The sequence below is a fragment of the Glycine max genome, chromosome 10 (genome assembly GCF_000004515.6).
Source record: "Glycine max cultivar Williams 82 chromosome 10, Glycine_max_v4.0, whole genome shotgun sequence".
Lineage (NCBI taxonomy): Eukaryota > Viridiplantae > Streptophyta > Magnoliopsida > Fabales > Fabaceae > Glycine > Glycine max.
The window spans coordinates 48,426,516-48,442,837 of record NC_038246.2 but is presented as its reverse complement, the minus strand read 5'-3'; the positions used below and the strand labels follow the sequence as shown (position 1 = coordinate 48,442,837).

Below are 16,322 nucleotides of genomic sequence, written 5' to 3'. Positions count from 1 at the left end.
AATAAAATGTAAACTATCGTGTTAAATTATAAAAAATAAGTTTTAATTTAATTGCTTTGAGTATATAATAGTTAATAATATTTATAGACTTATAGTAGTTGATGCATGCTTATACATTGGCAAAATAGAAAACGCTAGAAGAAGGGGTTGAACCTTCGACCTTGTGGTTAACAGCCACACGCTCTAACCAACTGAGCTATTCCAGCTTTTAATATAATTGTCAAAAATAATTTATTACTAGTTATATAATATATATTATTAAAATTATTACTACTATTTATTTATTGAAGATGTTGTTCGGTAATGGGTAGTCCATACTTGACCACTGTCGGCGTTTCAACTTTGTCGCAATGCACCACGTTCTCTCCTCGTGTACCTCGTGTATTTTTTTTTTCTTTTTTTCTTTTTATTTACATAGACCTCGTGTATACATCTTTGATAACTTTTTCTTTTATACTAACTTGTATTTAATTATATCCTAAAAAAATTGTATTTAAGTAGGATAATATTTAATTTTCTATAGATAAAGACTATACTAAATAATTTTTTAAAATGTATAAACTATATTATAATTAAAATTTATAATAAAAATATTTTTAACGTATAAATTATATTTTAAATTTATAATAAATAATTTAAACTATAAGATTAATTTTAGCTATTGATGTTTTTTTAAAGTATTAAAATCTAATTTATAAATAAAAATTAAAGAAGATAAATTGATTAAGAAGATTAAATATATAAAAAGTAGGATACCGTGGAGAAAAAAAGTTTGATATGACCAATAGAAAAAAAAATTACTCTAAAGTTGCATACTTAGTAGAGTAGTGTGTGAAATGCACATAAAAAAAATATAAAAAGTGACTAATTTAGAAGGTGAACAGAATGAGACAATTGCTTTTTAAGTTGTGTGTTCTAATTTTTAATAAATAAATATTTTTAATACATAAATTATATGTTAGTTTTGTGATAAATAATTTATATTACGAGAAAAACTTATTTTTAACTATTACTATTAATATTTTAAAATATTGAAATTTAAAATTTAAAATATTATCATTGAAAATTAACTCCTAAAAATATTTTCATCTAAGATAACTATTCTAATTAATATATACTGGGGATTAAATATTTTTTAAGAATATTGTATTTTTTACAAAGTTGTTAAATTTCATTATTTATTTAAATTAAACTAAATCAATCAATGCAAAGAGTACAAAGGTAGGGAAAAAAAACGGCATGTTATATTTTGAGTAAAACTCATTCTAATTTTTGGTTTTAGTTTGTGTATGATAATACATGTGATAACTAAGCTCTGCCTTTGCTCACAACCTATATAACTACATGACAAATAATAGTGTTATAAGAATATTGATTAAGAAATTTAAAATAAAAGTATTTTATTGAAAGACAAAAAAAATTACATTACTCATAATATTTTTTACCCTCTCATGATAAATATTTTTTTTATTAATTTCTTAATTAGTACTCTAAAAATACTAGCTATAGTTAACCAGAATCTAATATATAAGTTCATCCTTTAACACGCAAATTTCAAGAACTGAACTAATGGAGTGACATTCAGGACCTTGCATCTAGACATCACTAAGGGGTTCAGTGCACTTGGTAAGAGACAATGCATTAAATTTAGTTGTCGAAAGTATCTCGATATTATTGCATCTGCGTGTTATAAGGTGACTAGTCCAAATGCTACTAAGATTGAATTCATGACACCAATTTCTTGAATATGCAATTCATGTAGTATTTATTTTCGTTGTTGGCTTCTGTTTTCTAAATATATTATTTCCAAACCATGACAAATTTTTTATATTAGTAAACCATGTCACATATACTTTTTTTAAGATATGTCACATATACTTAAAAACCCAAACATTGCAAGGCTAATATATATACTTTATAAAATCGAACCTTTATTTTAAAAAAAAACTACTTGAATTGACAACTAGGGAAAAAAAATGCTGGAGAGTGTTCACAGCTCTGATCCAATTGCATGCATATTGTTTTTCCTCTACTAAAATCATTCTCTTACATTAATGCCTTATATATTTCGCAATTTTCGTTCCTTTAACTGCAGTTTTTGGTTCGTGTCTAGGATTAGTACTCTTTTCATGTGATTTTGTAGCGGAATATTATTAATCTTTTCATCATATATAGCTAATTATTGTAGTTTCTCAATATTTTGATGAAAAGATTGATTTATGTTGGCTCATTTTATGATGCGCAGCACAAAAAACGAAGCAACAGTGGATCAGTGTGGCTTGAGCGGAATGGGGAGTGTATGTTTAATAGAGTGAAAAGAGATGAAAATTTTGAATTAAAATAAAGATTAAAATGTAAGTTTCAAAGAATTTTATTGTTCATTTCACTCTTCTTCTTTTTTGGTTGAGTGCTACCCTGCTGCTGACGCTTTTCCCTCTATAATTGTAATTAAGATCATTTTGTTACTGATTAAAAAATATTCTGATGTAAAATAATCTAGTAAATGTTTTTTAAAAATTAAAAAAAGTGGAAACTAGTTTGTATATTTTACAATAAGAAGAATAAATTTTATTAACTAATTTTATGATAAGCTATTCAGAATAATTTATAATTTTAATCGGATTTTACATTCCTTTCTATTATTTTCAAGAACTGGAAGAAATACATTAAATACGGAAGAGCTATGCAGAAGGCAAAATCTAAACGATATGCAATTTTTTGATTAAAATAACACTAAAAAGAGAAGTCGATGAGAGAGAGAGAAAGGACAACAAAACTTGTTGCCTTAAATATTTATTTTTTTATTAGGGGACAATATTAATTATTATCTTGGATATAATATTTATCAATATAATTTAGCTATAAATAGTTGCAGGACATGACTTTTTATGTGTGATTTTTGTTCCAATATTCTTCTCTTGTTTTGTTTTACTACGTGGGATGTCTATCATAGCCGCCTGAGTAATTTTAGTGAAAGCTCTAACGAACTAATCAATAATCATTATTTTTAAGATAAAGAAGAAACCGATAGCTTTCAAATATCGACCGTATCAAGCAAAAGTCATAGTCAGAGTTGTCATCCAGACAACAATTGCAACCTAAAAAAGCCAACTACCGTGTGAAGATATTCAAACATCCCTCAAAAGTCAATACAACTTTTCTTTTGTTGGAAGCGATATTCATGCATCAATTCCACATCATTTTAACGGATAATGATCATGTTATTATTATTACTATTATTCAGTTAACATCTTTTTAATTCGATCATGTCTTTTTTGTGAAAAATAAAAATCTCATTTAACCTATTTAAAAATAAGGAATTAAATAGTGATAATTTTTTTGAAAGCTGAAAACAAATATTTCTATTTTTATCGTACTCGTTACTAATGTTTTGTGAGGATTATCAAGGAAGAAGTATTAGAAACTCTCTTTACTTCTAGTACGCATGGAAGGATATGAATGAAATAATCTGCGTTGACAATTTGCGCGTCAAAATCTCTCATAGCAATATAAATACCTCATCCTATGTAAACCTTCTGCTCCACAGAAAACCAAACATTACTTGAATATTCATTGTCAAAGGTTGTTTTTGTGAGATAGAAAGAAGAGAGGAAGAGCAAGTTAAGCAATCAATCATATCAAGGAAGCAATTATGGAAGGTTTGATCCCATATCTTATTCATGCAATCAAGAAGCAAAAGCCTCATCACCACAACTACAGGAGCTACTCTCATTCTGAAAGCTCAAACCGCAGCTACCACATGCTATTGGCGTCTGAATCCTTCACAGGATCTTCTCACAGAAGAACAAGGTCTGATTTTCAGCCCCCCACAAGTGAGTTCTTAGAGCAGAGATATGGTGTTGATGGATTCTTGGTCAGCCCCAGAGCCCAAGTTACTACTGCTGCTCCTCCTGCCACTGTCAATGTTAATGCTGCCCAACGCTCTAACAATATCACCAACATGCGCAATCGCAAGTGATATATATCTTCAACATCATAGGGGATGGTCAACTTTTCTTTTAATTTTTTGGACCCTTAGATATTTATTATATGTCTCTTCTAAGGTTTGATTCATTTGTTTAAGATGACGGTTGATGGGTGATTACCAATTGTAATCTTATTGTGTATACTTCTAATCTCTAGGGGATCAATTGTAATGAATGCTAGATATGGTATGCTTTCAATGAATGTTATATAAAATTTGTAGACAAACAATTCTCTTCCCCTCTGTCACAGCCCAATATTGAGTAATCAGTACAAAGTGCTTACCCAAAATTACGATTGCAGTTTTGTATTCATGATTATTTTGTTGGTATTTTCATTTATTTGCTTCGTTATTTTGGTTTGGTAATTTGGCTAGAAAATTTTTTGCTTAAAAACTAACCAGTCTAATGCGATGTTTTCTAACCAGTCTAATGCGATGTTTTAAACTCATAGCATTACCACTTAGGGAAGATAGATGATGATGATGATGATGATGATGATGATGATGATGATGATGATGATGATGATGATGATGATGATGCCAAGAGTTATTCCATTTTTAAAATGTGTTCCTCCTCTACCTTGGGATTCGAATCCAGTTAAAATTTGGAGAAACTGGTAATTGTTGCGCTAAAGAGACTCATTAGCTATGCTTTAGTAATAACTTATATCATAATGAACAGATTCGGTAACTGTTTAACTCATGCCATAAAACTTAAAAAATGTAAACCAGAGAGGAAAATAAATCACAAAATTGGTAAATGAAGTAAAAATCATCTCTTGAAATTGTCCGACATGTCACGAGTTGAATATTTTTAAAATAAATAAAAAGGCTTATCAAATACTTGCTTCCGTTTGATATTATGAAGCCAATAGTGCTTCTAACTTCGCAATCTGGTCATCCTCATTCTTTGGAATAGGATCCTTGTTAACCTCTTGATACAAATCATGTTTCCACTTCTCCATTCGCATCTTAATAGGACGATAACCTTGCCTTCCATTAATTTTATCTCTTCCCCTGTAATTGCTATTGCCTCCACTGCCCCCATACCTTGCTCTTGATGAAAAACCATCCCTTCTAGCTTCAGTCTTATTGGGTGTTCTGTCCTCTGCAATTTGCTTCTCAGGTCTATCCAGATGATGAGGATTGCTGCTTCTTTCCTCCTTCCTTTCATTCCTTTCCGGAGGATGGGCAGTATGGCTTGACTTTACTTCCACCATTGAAGCTGGATTAGCATCTGCTGAATCTGCAGGAATCTTCTCCCTAAATGCACGCATTTTCCTCATAGTAGGTGGAGCATCTTTTCTTTCAGCAAAACCATCTCTTTTCTGTAAATTGTCATCCAGTTTCACCTGTGATTTCTCATCTTTTTGCTCTGTACTTTGACTTTCATTATTCTCTTTACTCTGAGTAAAGACTTTTCCTGCATGAAATGGAAGAATTGTGTGCTTTAGCGTAGAGTCAATCTACAAATCATCCATGCACAATAAAGCCAAAGGAAAAGAATATATATATATATATAGGAAGCTTACCACCAGCTTCCCTTTGACCACTGCTTCGACCAACCTGCCCAGTACTACCCCGTTCATCGTGCTGTTATACAACAAGCATAGGCAAGCCTAAGAGGGTTATATATCGTGCCACTTCAAGGCATGGGACTGAACAAGAATCCACTACATCAGCCCAGAAAAATAGTTTGCATATACTGAATAACAATCAAGCATATAAAAGGGATTTTAAATCTATAATTCAAAATGAATCTCCATGTCATCTTGAAAGTGATAATTTGGACATTTCCTTTTCGATATAGCATAAAAAAAAAGATAAGGGATGATAAATATTGCAACTTCTTATCAATGAAGTGTGGTAAGAATAAGAACTATTTTCAACAACCCCAGCAAAGCAAAGGATTTGATATTATACAGATTGCACAATCAACTATGCAAGTATAAACTATTCATACAATATTTAACCCTCGAAGCAGATGACGGATGTTTTCTTTTGATAACATTTCTAATAGTTTTTATACAATTGAATTTGCATTACAAGTTTGTACCTGACAGCTAATGGCATAAAACAAAGAGTAAAGATTGGCTTATCATGTTTTTCTCCCAGCCCCCCCTCCCTTCCAAAAACAACATAACCATTGTAAATAGTTTAGTAGCCACAAGATAACTGGTTGTATGCAATTGCAATCCAGGGCCATACAATGACTGTGAACTCAAGTTCCCTACTTAATCTTGGGGAATGAGTTAGCTAGTGGGAGGTGTATAATGCACATGCAACCCTCCTCTCTAAGAATGTACAAATTATGAATCTTAAAAGGTTAAACTATATTCACTTGGTTCTTATAGTTGCCCCGTTTTAAGTTTTAGTTCCTATAGGAGAAAACTGCAAATTTTAGTCCTTACACATGCATATAAGATAAGTTTTGGTACCAATCGTTAACCTTAAAGAAAACTTTTTGGTGCTTAAAAAAACTGAATAGGGACTAAAACTTCCAATTTTCTGAGAGACTAAAACTTAAAATGAGAACTGCAGGAACCAAGTAATTAGTAAACGATATATTATGTCTTCTTCTTTTTCCAACAAATTCCCTCTAGTTTGACACACTCACTAGGAACTTAAAAAGGGTATGAAACGGAATCTAAACAATGCAAATTTGAATACAATTAGGAGCAGAACTTGGTTCACAGGTAACAGCTCAAGCATTCAATTTCTTTTTAAGGTATGACCTGATGATAAGAGCGAGATCTTGGTGGTTGAGACAAATGTTGGGGCGGATTCTCATGATGATCATTTGAATTTGATTTCTTGGGAGCAGCATCGAAGGGTTCACGCCTAGAATGATGTGGTGGGTTTCTCCGATCTCCTCCATCTGAGGTTACTCTGTTACTATCCCTTCTATATCTCTTGGGACTACAATCAACCCACAACGAAACCATCTCAGAATGCATTTTAAAACTGAACTAACCCTAGTTTAATCCAAAAAGACGCGATTGCAATTCTGGAAGCTTCTAGAGTAAGAAACCCTAACTCAATACAGTCCGTAACTTACGTGTTAGGTTAAATTGAAAAGCATGCGAATAGGGAGACGAGAGAGCACCTTGCTTCTCGATCGAACTTGGAGTGGCGACGCTTGGAATCAGAGTCTCGATGAGACATTAGGTTTTTCTGTTGACAAATTGAAATCTCAATCCGATCAAATTAGGGCCAAGCTTGTTTCAGCTATAGACTATACTAGTATTTCTATTTCTACGCGTCACTATCACTATTCAAATTCCAATCCATCCAACAAACATTACATATATACCACCCGCAAGATGAATATTTATTTCTTCAATATTCAATAAACAACCTATGTAGGATGAGTTTATTTAAATTTAAAATAAATTAATTTTAAAATAACTATTTTAATATAAATATTTTTTAAGAAACTTCAAAGTATGTTTTAAAGCAGAAATAATATTGACAAATACACTAAAAAATATAAAATTATTTATTTTATTAAAATAAATATTTATTTCAATAAATAAATTTAAACCAACTGACAAATAATACAGAATACGAAATAGAAATAGCTAGTAAAATTTAAATACAACTATATAAAATGAAATAAAAATTAAAAAATATATTTTATTAGTAATAGAAATGTAAAATAAAATATTTACATAAATATGTGTTTTTGAAGTTTTGAGTTTCCTCATCACTGAGGGTGCATTTACGTTCTTTAGATTTATTGATCGATTACCGAAGATGCATAAGGCCTCGGTCGGCGTATAATTTAAAGACTTGATACATAGAACTCCATCGACAATCATCCCATGAGGTACAAAGTTGTGTTTTTTTTTTTCATCCTTCTCCCATCTCTTTGGCAAGTATTCACGACAACTCCTTAAACAAATAAAAATGAAATTAAACAAATTCTACTGAACAATATTTGGTTGAAGGCACAAAGTATATACAATGACATGCAACTGATGCAAACACACTCTACCATTTGAATATTATACATGAAAAATACTCTTTCTTGCCTATTGGATTAATTGAGTAACGTTTGATAAAATGTAAAAATGCAAGAAACGTGCATAACTAATAATTATTTCCTTGTAAAAAAAATAATAATTAATTCAAGTAAAAATTTAAAATGTGCACAAAAATATTTCAAATTATAAAAAAATAAAGTTAACGGAATTTAAAATTATTAATATATGTTGTTTTTTTAATGATTAATGAAGTAAAATAATATTAATTTTAAAGTTAGAATATTTTTCTTTTCTGACTATCATGTTGATACGAAGCTGTTTCACTGGAAATAATAACTCATTTTGTTTGAGATTATGAGTGTAACACAATCATACCGAAATAAAAAAATCCAAAAATTATATAAATATGAGACTATTGAGAATAATTTAAAAAAAATTAATAATACTAACTATATCAAATATACTTTTAGGTAATTTATCGGTTCAGAATTTTATTTGAAATAATTATGAAATGGATGAGTTTTGATAAGTTTTCTAAAAAAAAACGTAGAAGATTCTTACTAATAAAATTGAATAAAATATCAGCATGTATCATAAAGTGTAAGACGTCAGTAGAATAGTCCATACCCAAAAAGTATAATAACAACAAGTTTGTTTTGTAAGTTGTAGTACTATATAGGGTCGATGATGATTCACGGGACATCATTGGAATCCATAATTCGATTTATCTGACATTGCTCAAGGCAAGCATGTTGAACCTATTATATATTTAGCGTCACATTTCTTATTTAATTTGTTATTGATTTTAGCATCAAATGCAATGAAGGGTACACTTTTAAACAAGATTCGCTAATTTTAATTTTCTAAAACAATTAGACTACTCTAATATGTGATGCACAGCGTTTAAAACAAGATTCGCCAAATTATGTCGCGACAAAAGATAATTTATGTTATTATTTTATTAAGATAATCTAAAAAAAAACATGTACCTCCAATATTAGGTCATAAATTAATTTTATTTATGATGTATAATTGCCACTGATAAAAAAAATTACATAAAAAAATTAAACACAAATTATTATACTAAATAAATAATTCATTCACATTTGAAAGCAACTAATTCTTATATTACTATGTTGATTCTTTTAGTTTGATAATTTTATGATTTGTATCGATATATATTCGTTAAATTATTTTTGAACTATGATAGTTTTCGAAATTGTTTTAGGATTTTATATTTCGGAAAACTAATATGTAATAAGGATTTTTTTTTTGTTGAATATGTAATACGGATTTCATTACGATTATTATAGAACTTAATTAAACTATACTAATAATATTACTGTCAACATATTATCATTTATAATAATTATTTTTTAAATGATATTTAGGATAATGTTTAATTAGTTCATATTATAGTTTTTAAACTAAAACAGAAAATTAATCTCATTACTATATGCCTTGTAGATGCACATTAAGTCATGAATGTTTTTTTATTAGAGTAAAACATATATGAGGAATAAATTGTTGGGAGATAAATGTGTATGTTCAAAGTTTGGTATATCGTATTATTAATTTTAATAAAGTTTTTTTTATTATCATATTTATTATTTTATTAAATGATTAATTTGATAAATATTTAATTAAAATTAAAGACTTGTTATCATGATATAAATTATGATAATAAGAAATAAGTTGTTTTAATCTAAATTGTATAGTATAATTATTGTGAATGAGACATCAATAATTCATATAGATTAATATATACACTGTATGCCATTATTGAATTGAAATTTCCTACCTTAATCCGTTTATAGGAAGTTCTTAAGAAAAAAATATAATAGTTTTCTTTGAACTAAAATTATCATAATAATTAATAAGTTATTTATTATATTTTAATTCTAGACACCTAATGTCTTAGGATACTAATTGAATGAATATTGAGTATGATTAAAGATTAAATACTTATGAAATTAATGATTTTTGATAATGAGTTTGAACTCTATGTTATAACTAAGACATGACCAGAACAATCGAAAGAAAGAAAAAAAAAGTTTATTAAGTCATTTATTTGATTAAATATAATTGTTAACTTATTAAAATTTGACAGTAACATCATACTTTAGAGTAATCTTGAACGGTAAATGATGAAATGAAATATTATATTATTTTCTATTTGTTATTGAAGGTAAACGATGTTATTTCATGTTATTCGCATGTTAAAGAATGTTACTAGATGTTTATCTTAATTAGTAAATTAATTATCAATTTAATATCAGGAACCTATGGGTTTACATACAAATGAATATTTTAATATTTACATAAGAAAATAATTTATTTGATAATTAAATTAAAAATTTTAAATTAATTAAATAAATATTATAGTAAAATATTATTACATTCTTTGTTAGTACTAAGAATATATATAAATAAAGAATATTTTATTTATAAATACGAAAGTTATCTACAAAATAAAAATAAGATTTATTTGATAATTAAATTAAAATTTTTAAATTAATTAAATAAATATTTTAATAAAATATTATTACATTCTTTGTTAATATTAAGAATATATATAAATAAAGAATATTTTATTTATAAATACGAAAGTTATCTACAAAATAAAAATAAGATTTTATTGTTACACATTAAAATTAAATCATATGATTATTTGAAAATTATCTTTGCCTTAAATTAGAAAAGGTTATTAAAATAGAGAAATATGAAATAATTTTTATTTTCAAATAAAAATAAAGAGATATAAACTTATTTTAAATTAAAACTCTATTTTTTTAATTATTTGAAAAATATCATATGTGTATTTGTTGCTGCAAACATTAACATTGCAGAGAACTTATATGTAATTTCAAGACATCCGAAGAATTAAATTACTAATTTACTCTTTTTATTATTTAATTATTTCACTGTCTCATTATATTGTATTTTCATTTTACATATTTACTGATCATAAAATTAAGATAAGGGTTATTTCATTTACCATTAATAAATAAATGAAGGCTCGTTTGATTGGTGAAGTGACAAGGTTGTTGGCTTGTTGCAGAAGGGCTGCAATTTGTTGTTCACCGCCACTTGTCCTCTACTACTAATCTTTGCTTTCTTTTTGCTGGTCCCTCCCTGTTTTCCAGTTCCGCATCTTTATACACTGTGAAATATATTTATATAATTTTTTTTTTGCAACAAATTATTTACCAAATAAAAAAAAAGATAAAAAAAGAAGAAACAAGTATATAATAAGATGATTAATGTAATAAAAAGAAAAGAGAAATAATATTATAAAAATTATATGGTGAAATAGTGAATAATATATAACTATATAAAAGATCATGAAAAACGTAAAAAGTAAATATGACATTTATGTAATAAACTTAATTTTTAATGCTTAAAGCTAATCTAGTCTTAGGCATGAGATTGGATTGGCGGTTTTTTCAGTTTCAGTTTGTTACTTTGGACTGACTACTGTAAATGTAGACCAGCCGTTACAAACTCCTTTAGATGCATTTTTGCTTCTTTTTTTTTCTCCATGGAATAAATATTAAAAATAGAAATAATGCATCATTAAATAGCATTAAAACAAATTTATATACATATGAGGCGATTTCCAGGCTCACACGTAATGCACTTATTTTTATTTTCTTGTTTTTTCTTTCTTTCTAAATACTAGGGGAAGAAGTTTTTCGTACTTGAGATGATTTCCAGCGACAATATATACCCTGGTACTAATATGATGTTTAGTGTGTAAGGACTTGTTTGTTTGATTAGTAAAAAGATGAAGGTTGCTGCAGAAGGCTGCAACTTACTGTTATTGTTCATTACCTCTTACCTTTCACTGATCTCAGGTTTCTATCTGTTCCTTCCCTTCCTCTCTTTCAGTGCCTATAGCATTTCTAATATATCTTCCTAACACGTGGTGCAGGGCTTGGCGTCCATTCTTTGTCTTATGATCATTCTGCTACCACAAAGGCAATAATAACACTCCCTCTCACCAATAGTTTCATATACTATAACATGGAAAATCCACTCATTCTTTCTAAGTTACAAAATGTTTTCCATGTTATTTTTATTTTAGACTACATATGATTTTAATTTTCTTAAGTTATAACTTAAACCAGACTAAATATGGGTATGTGGTAGTTTCTGTCAGCAGTTAATACACAAACTTACTGGTGTTGCCATTGCTTTGAAAACAACCAGTGTTTGGCAGAACCTCGGAGAGCACAGTATGGAGGAGGCATTATAGTAAATCCAGGATTTGATCACAACATAGAGGGTTGGACAGTATTTGGAAAAGGAGCAATCAAGGAGCGAATATCGAATGGAGGCAATAGATTCATTGTTGCTCACAACAGAACACATCCATTGGATAGTTTCTCTCAGAAGGTCCAACTTAAGAAAGGAATGCTATACACCTTTTCTGGTAACTTCATTTTCTCTATTGTTGAGTTATATGACATCTCTTTCACTAGCATTCATTTGATGAATGTTCCATGTTGGTCATTGTTTTTCTGAAACATTTTTGAGTGATTATTTTTCCTCCCTTCTCCACAATTCAGCTTGGCTTCAGGTTAGTGAAGGAAGTGACACTGTGTCAGTTATGTTTAAAACAAAAGGAAGCAAAATGGTACGAGGTGGCCAAGTGATAGCAAAGCATGGATGCTGGACCCTTCTAAAAGGCGGCATAGCTGCTAACTTTTCAAGCCCTGTTGAAATTCTTTTTGAGGTGAAATACATTCTCTGCATTTATACCAGCTATTTTTTCAGCAACAAGATTTTTTTTTACAGGAACTAACTTAAACCTACCTATTTTTGTTTCAAGGAAAACAGTTGTAAAGTTTATGCCTTTCATCTTGTCTTATTTTGCATATTGCCTAAAAATTCAACTCAAGTATAAGATGGGTTAGCTGTTAATATATACTTACTAACTAGCTGCTTCATGTGTAAATACTGAAAAGTGAAAGTGAAATTCTGTGTTGCATTCAAATATTTATTTAATTATTTTAAATAAGCAAAATATAATACTAAGAAGTTCCCATTCAAGAGCATGCAATTTTATTTTTTGTGGGTATAAAATGCATATAAATGTTAATACTTAAAAGGAATTATACGTGGTGTAGAATTGCGTGAGATCCTATTTTGTGTGTATTTAGAAATCTGTTTTGTTAGCTAAAATTTATTCCAACCATGCAGAGCAAGAATTCAAACGCGGAAATATGGGCTGATAATATCTCCTTACAACCATTCAATAAAAAGCAGTGGAGATCTCTACAAGACGCCAGCATTGAGAGGGTAAGCTAATGCAAGTCCTAGACCCCTTACAGATGTTGGAATTTACATGAAAGCCCATGCTTCTTCACTTTCACATATATCCCAGTGGTTTAAATCAGGGGAAAAATCATTGCATTTATTTTTGTACCACTACTAAAATGAAATTCACCAATTAATTGTTAGCCAAGCATGTGGTCATTAAGAGGATGAAAGCAATACCAGACCAAATTTCATAGACAAAATCAGTAGTAAATTGTAGGCTAAAATACATTTTTTTCCTCATCTTATTTTTTAGTTTCACTTTGGTTTCTTAAATTTTAAAAGTTGCATTTTGATCCTTAAAGTATCTATGGTAGGGCAAATTAATTCTTCTGTCAATTTACTAGGGTGTGAACCTTGGTTGACTTGACAAACGCTCTGACACAACATCTCTCAGAATCTATCAAGTGAAATCAAGATGATCAAGTTAGTGTGATAAATTGAAAGAAAATCCAACTTTGTCAAATAAAGACATTTGACTAAAGTAGAACTTTATATACTTAGAAACCAAATTGAAACAAAAAAAAAAAAAAGATGAGGATCAAAAAGTATGTTAGCCTAAATCGTAAAAGGAAAAACAAATAACGAGTCTTGATCTACAATATGCAGGTACGTAAGAGGAAGGTGAGATTCCAAATAAGTCATGTAAACGAAACAGCATTGATAGGAGCTAAAGTCATCACCAGACCAATAAAGTTAAACTTCCCATTTGGATGTGGAATGAACCATCATATCCTCACAAACAAAGACTACCAGAGTTGGTTTGTCTCAAGGTTCAAATTCACAACCTTCACCAATGAGATGAAGTGGTATAGTACGGAGAAAAAGCAAGGCGAGGAAAACTACACTATCGCAGATGCCATGCTGAAATTTACCAAAGAGAATGGCATTTCTGTGAGAGGCCATAACATTTTCTGGGACAATCCAAAACTTCAGCCGGAATGGGTTAAGAATCTATCACCTGAGAAATTAGGAGAAGCAGCAGCTGAAAGAATGAAATCTGTGGTTTCAAGATACAAAGGAGAACTGATTGCATGGGATGTGATGAATGAGAATCTCCACTTCCACTTTTACGAGGACAAATTCGGTGAAAATGCCTCTGCAGCAGCATATGCAACGGCTTACGAGCTTGATCAAGAGCCGAAGTTGTTCCTGAATGAGTTTAACACCATTGAGTATAGTGGGGATGAGGCTTCCAGCCCAGCCAAATATATAAAAAAACTTCAGGAGATTCTGTCATTTCCAGGAGTTTCTGGAATGTCAGCAGCAATAGGGTTGCAAGGCCATTTCGCTAGTGGCCAGCCAAATCTTGCTTATATGAGGTCAGGTCTTGATCTTCTTGCTACAACTGGACTTCCAATTTGGCTCACAGAAGCAAGTGTGGATCCACAACCTAGTCAGGTATTTCCTCAACTTCAGAAAAATATTCTAATAAACTTCTCCTTCGTGAACATTTAGTTTTAACTTACAACAGAAACTTCAGCTTATTACATTACACAATAAGTCATGTTGTAAATTTGTTTAGTACTATTAGTTTATTTTGCTAAACTCTATCAAAAACTTCATGAAAATAAGCCAAAGATCTTATATGTATCAAATTAGAATGTACAAGCTGTGTAAACGTTGTTTATGCTGTTTGCAATCTCAAATTATGATGTATGATACTTTTATAATAATTATCTTAAAAATTATTGGATGATTTCTGGTTAGTTCACGGTATAAAAATCTTTTCACTTGAAGTATAAAGAAATTAAAGTATAAAGAAATTAAACTCATCAAATTATTTTCACAAGTTCTTCTAGAAGGCCCCTTAATGCAAAAGACACCCATTTTGTCTTTTTTATCAATTAGAAAAAAAGAGAGAAATATCAATACATCATGTGACTAACTGCATTTCCTTACTTCTTCTCTTATTCTTGTTTCTTGAGTAGGCAGAGTACCTGGAAGAGATACTAAGAGAGGCATACTCTCATCCTGCTGTTGAAGGGATTATAATGTTTTCTGGTCCAGCTCAAGCTGGTTTCAACGCCACGACTCTAGCCGATGAAACTTTCAAAAACACTCCAGCTGGAGACGTTGTGGACAAGCTGATTCAGGAGTGGGGAACTGGGCCTAATATTGCCACAGCAGATAACAGAGGAATTGTAGATATTTCACTGCACCATGGAGATTATGATGTAACTGTTACACATCCTCTAATCCACTCCCCTATAACTCTGAATCTATGTGTAAAGAAAGATTTTTCACTGGAAACCATTCACGTGAAAATGCGGGCATAAAATGTTATACTTAATTCTGTTAAAGCACTCATTGCATGTGTAAATTTGAAAGATTTGTAATAAAATGGCTTGCAGCATCATGGTTGATTATTCTTGTTTTCCAAATCCTACAACTATAAATGATCTTCCTCACACTCCAACATAAGACATATATACATATGATTTTGATAAATGTATTTTAGTTAGTTAATCACAATAATAGTTAGCATGTTCCTATAAATAATAAAGTAGGTTAAGATGCCAAAGGTCTAACTTAAGACATCCATTTTCTTAATGGGCCGAGTCCCTTTTCTAGTTTAATGGACCAAACCATATGGACAAAAAGAAGAATCAACACGATCAAGGTGGGCGCGCCCAGGGTCCCATATTTAAAGGATACCAGATATCTTATTTAATCAATATGTATTAAATTTTTATATAATATTACAATTTTAGCAATTTTTATATCTTGAAGACTTGTTTTTGTTTAGGTGGATTGCAAAATATAAAGAGAAATATATGAACATAAAACAAAACAATAAAAAATTGAAATTTTTCTATTACATGATAATTCTCAAGGTTGATCCTGTGATCAATCTTTGGTGTCATGAGAAAAAAAATACGCATTCATAATAATTATTGAAATATTATTCATCTTGATTTTTTTTTGTAAAACTCATTATTAATCTGTTTAAAATCAAATTTATTTAAAATAACAATAACATAAATAATTAATAATATTCTAAAAATTATTATTAATGATAATAATCT

General features: G+C 29.5%; 3 protein-coding genes and 1 non-coding gene across 4 annotated transcripts; 2 read left to right on the top strand and 2 right to left on the bottom strand.

Moving 5' to 3' along the window:
- Nucleotides 1–132: 132 nt before the first annotated feature.
- Nucleotides 133–206, bottom strand: TRNAN-GUU (transfer RNA asparagine (anticodon GUU)). The gene has a single exon. It is a non-coding gene; the product is annotated as a tRNA-Asn (tRNA).
- A 3,193-nt stretch (nucleotides 207–3,399) lies between these two features.
- LOC100306091 (uncharacterized) lies at nucleotides 3,400–4,281 on the top strand. Its single transcript, NM_001250456.3, has one exon. It carries the CDS (start codon nucleotides 3,653–3,655, stop codon nucleotides 3,977–3,979), a length of 327 nt encoding a protein of 108 aa, NP_001237385.2. The 5' UTR covers nucleotides 3,400–3,652; the 3' UTR covers nucleotides 3,980–4,281.
- A 465-nt stretch (nucleotides 4,282–4,746) lies between these two features.
- On the bottom strand, nucleotides 4,747–7,265 carry LOC100802891 (uncharacterized). The gene is made up of 4 exons (XM_014763390.3): nucleotides 7,092–7,265; nucleotides 6,721–6,904; nucleotides 5,518–5,578; nucleotides 4,747–5,408 (listed from the first exon to the last, which is right to left on the bottom strand). The coding sequence occupies exons 1-4, from the start codon at nucleotides 7,148–7,150 to the stop codon at nucleotides 4,846–4,848; spliced, it is 867 nt and encodes a 288-aa protein (XP_014618876.1). The 5' UTR covers nucleotides 7,151–7,265; the 3' UTR covers nucleotides 4,747–4,845.
- Nucleotides 7,266–11,665: 4,400 nt separating this feature from the next.
- Nucleotides 11,666–15,662, top strand: LOC100802367 (endo-1,4-beta-xylanase 5-like). The gene is made up of 7 exons (XM_003536527.5): nucleotides 11,666–11,828; nucleotides 11,906–11,952; nucleotides 12,184–12,406; nucleotides 12,543–12,709; nucleotides 13,177–13,275; nucleotides 13,903–14,694; nucleotides 15,225–15,662. Exons 1-7 carry the CDS (start codon nucleotides 11,759–11,761, stop codon nucleotides 15,570–15,572), a joined length of 1,746 nt encoding a protein of 581 aa, XP_003536575.1. The 5' UTR covers nucleotides 11,666–11,758; the 3' UTR covers nucleotides 15,573–15,662.
- The last annotated feature ends 660 nt before the right edge of the window (nucleotides 15,663–16,322 follow it).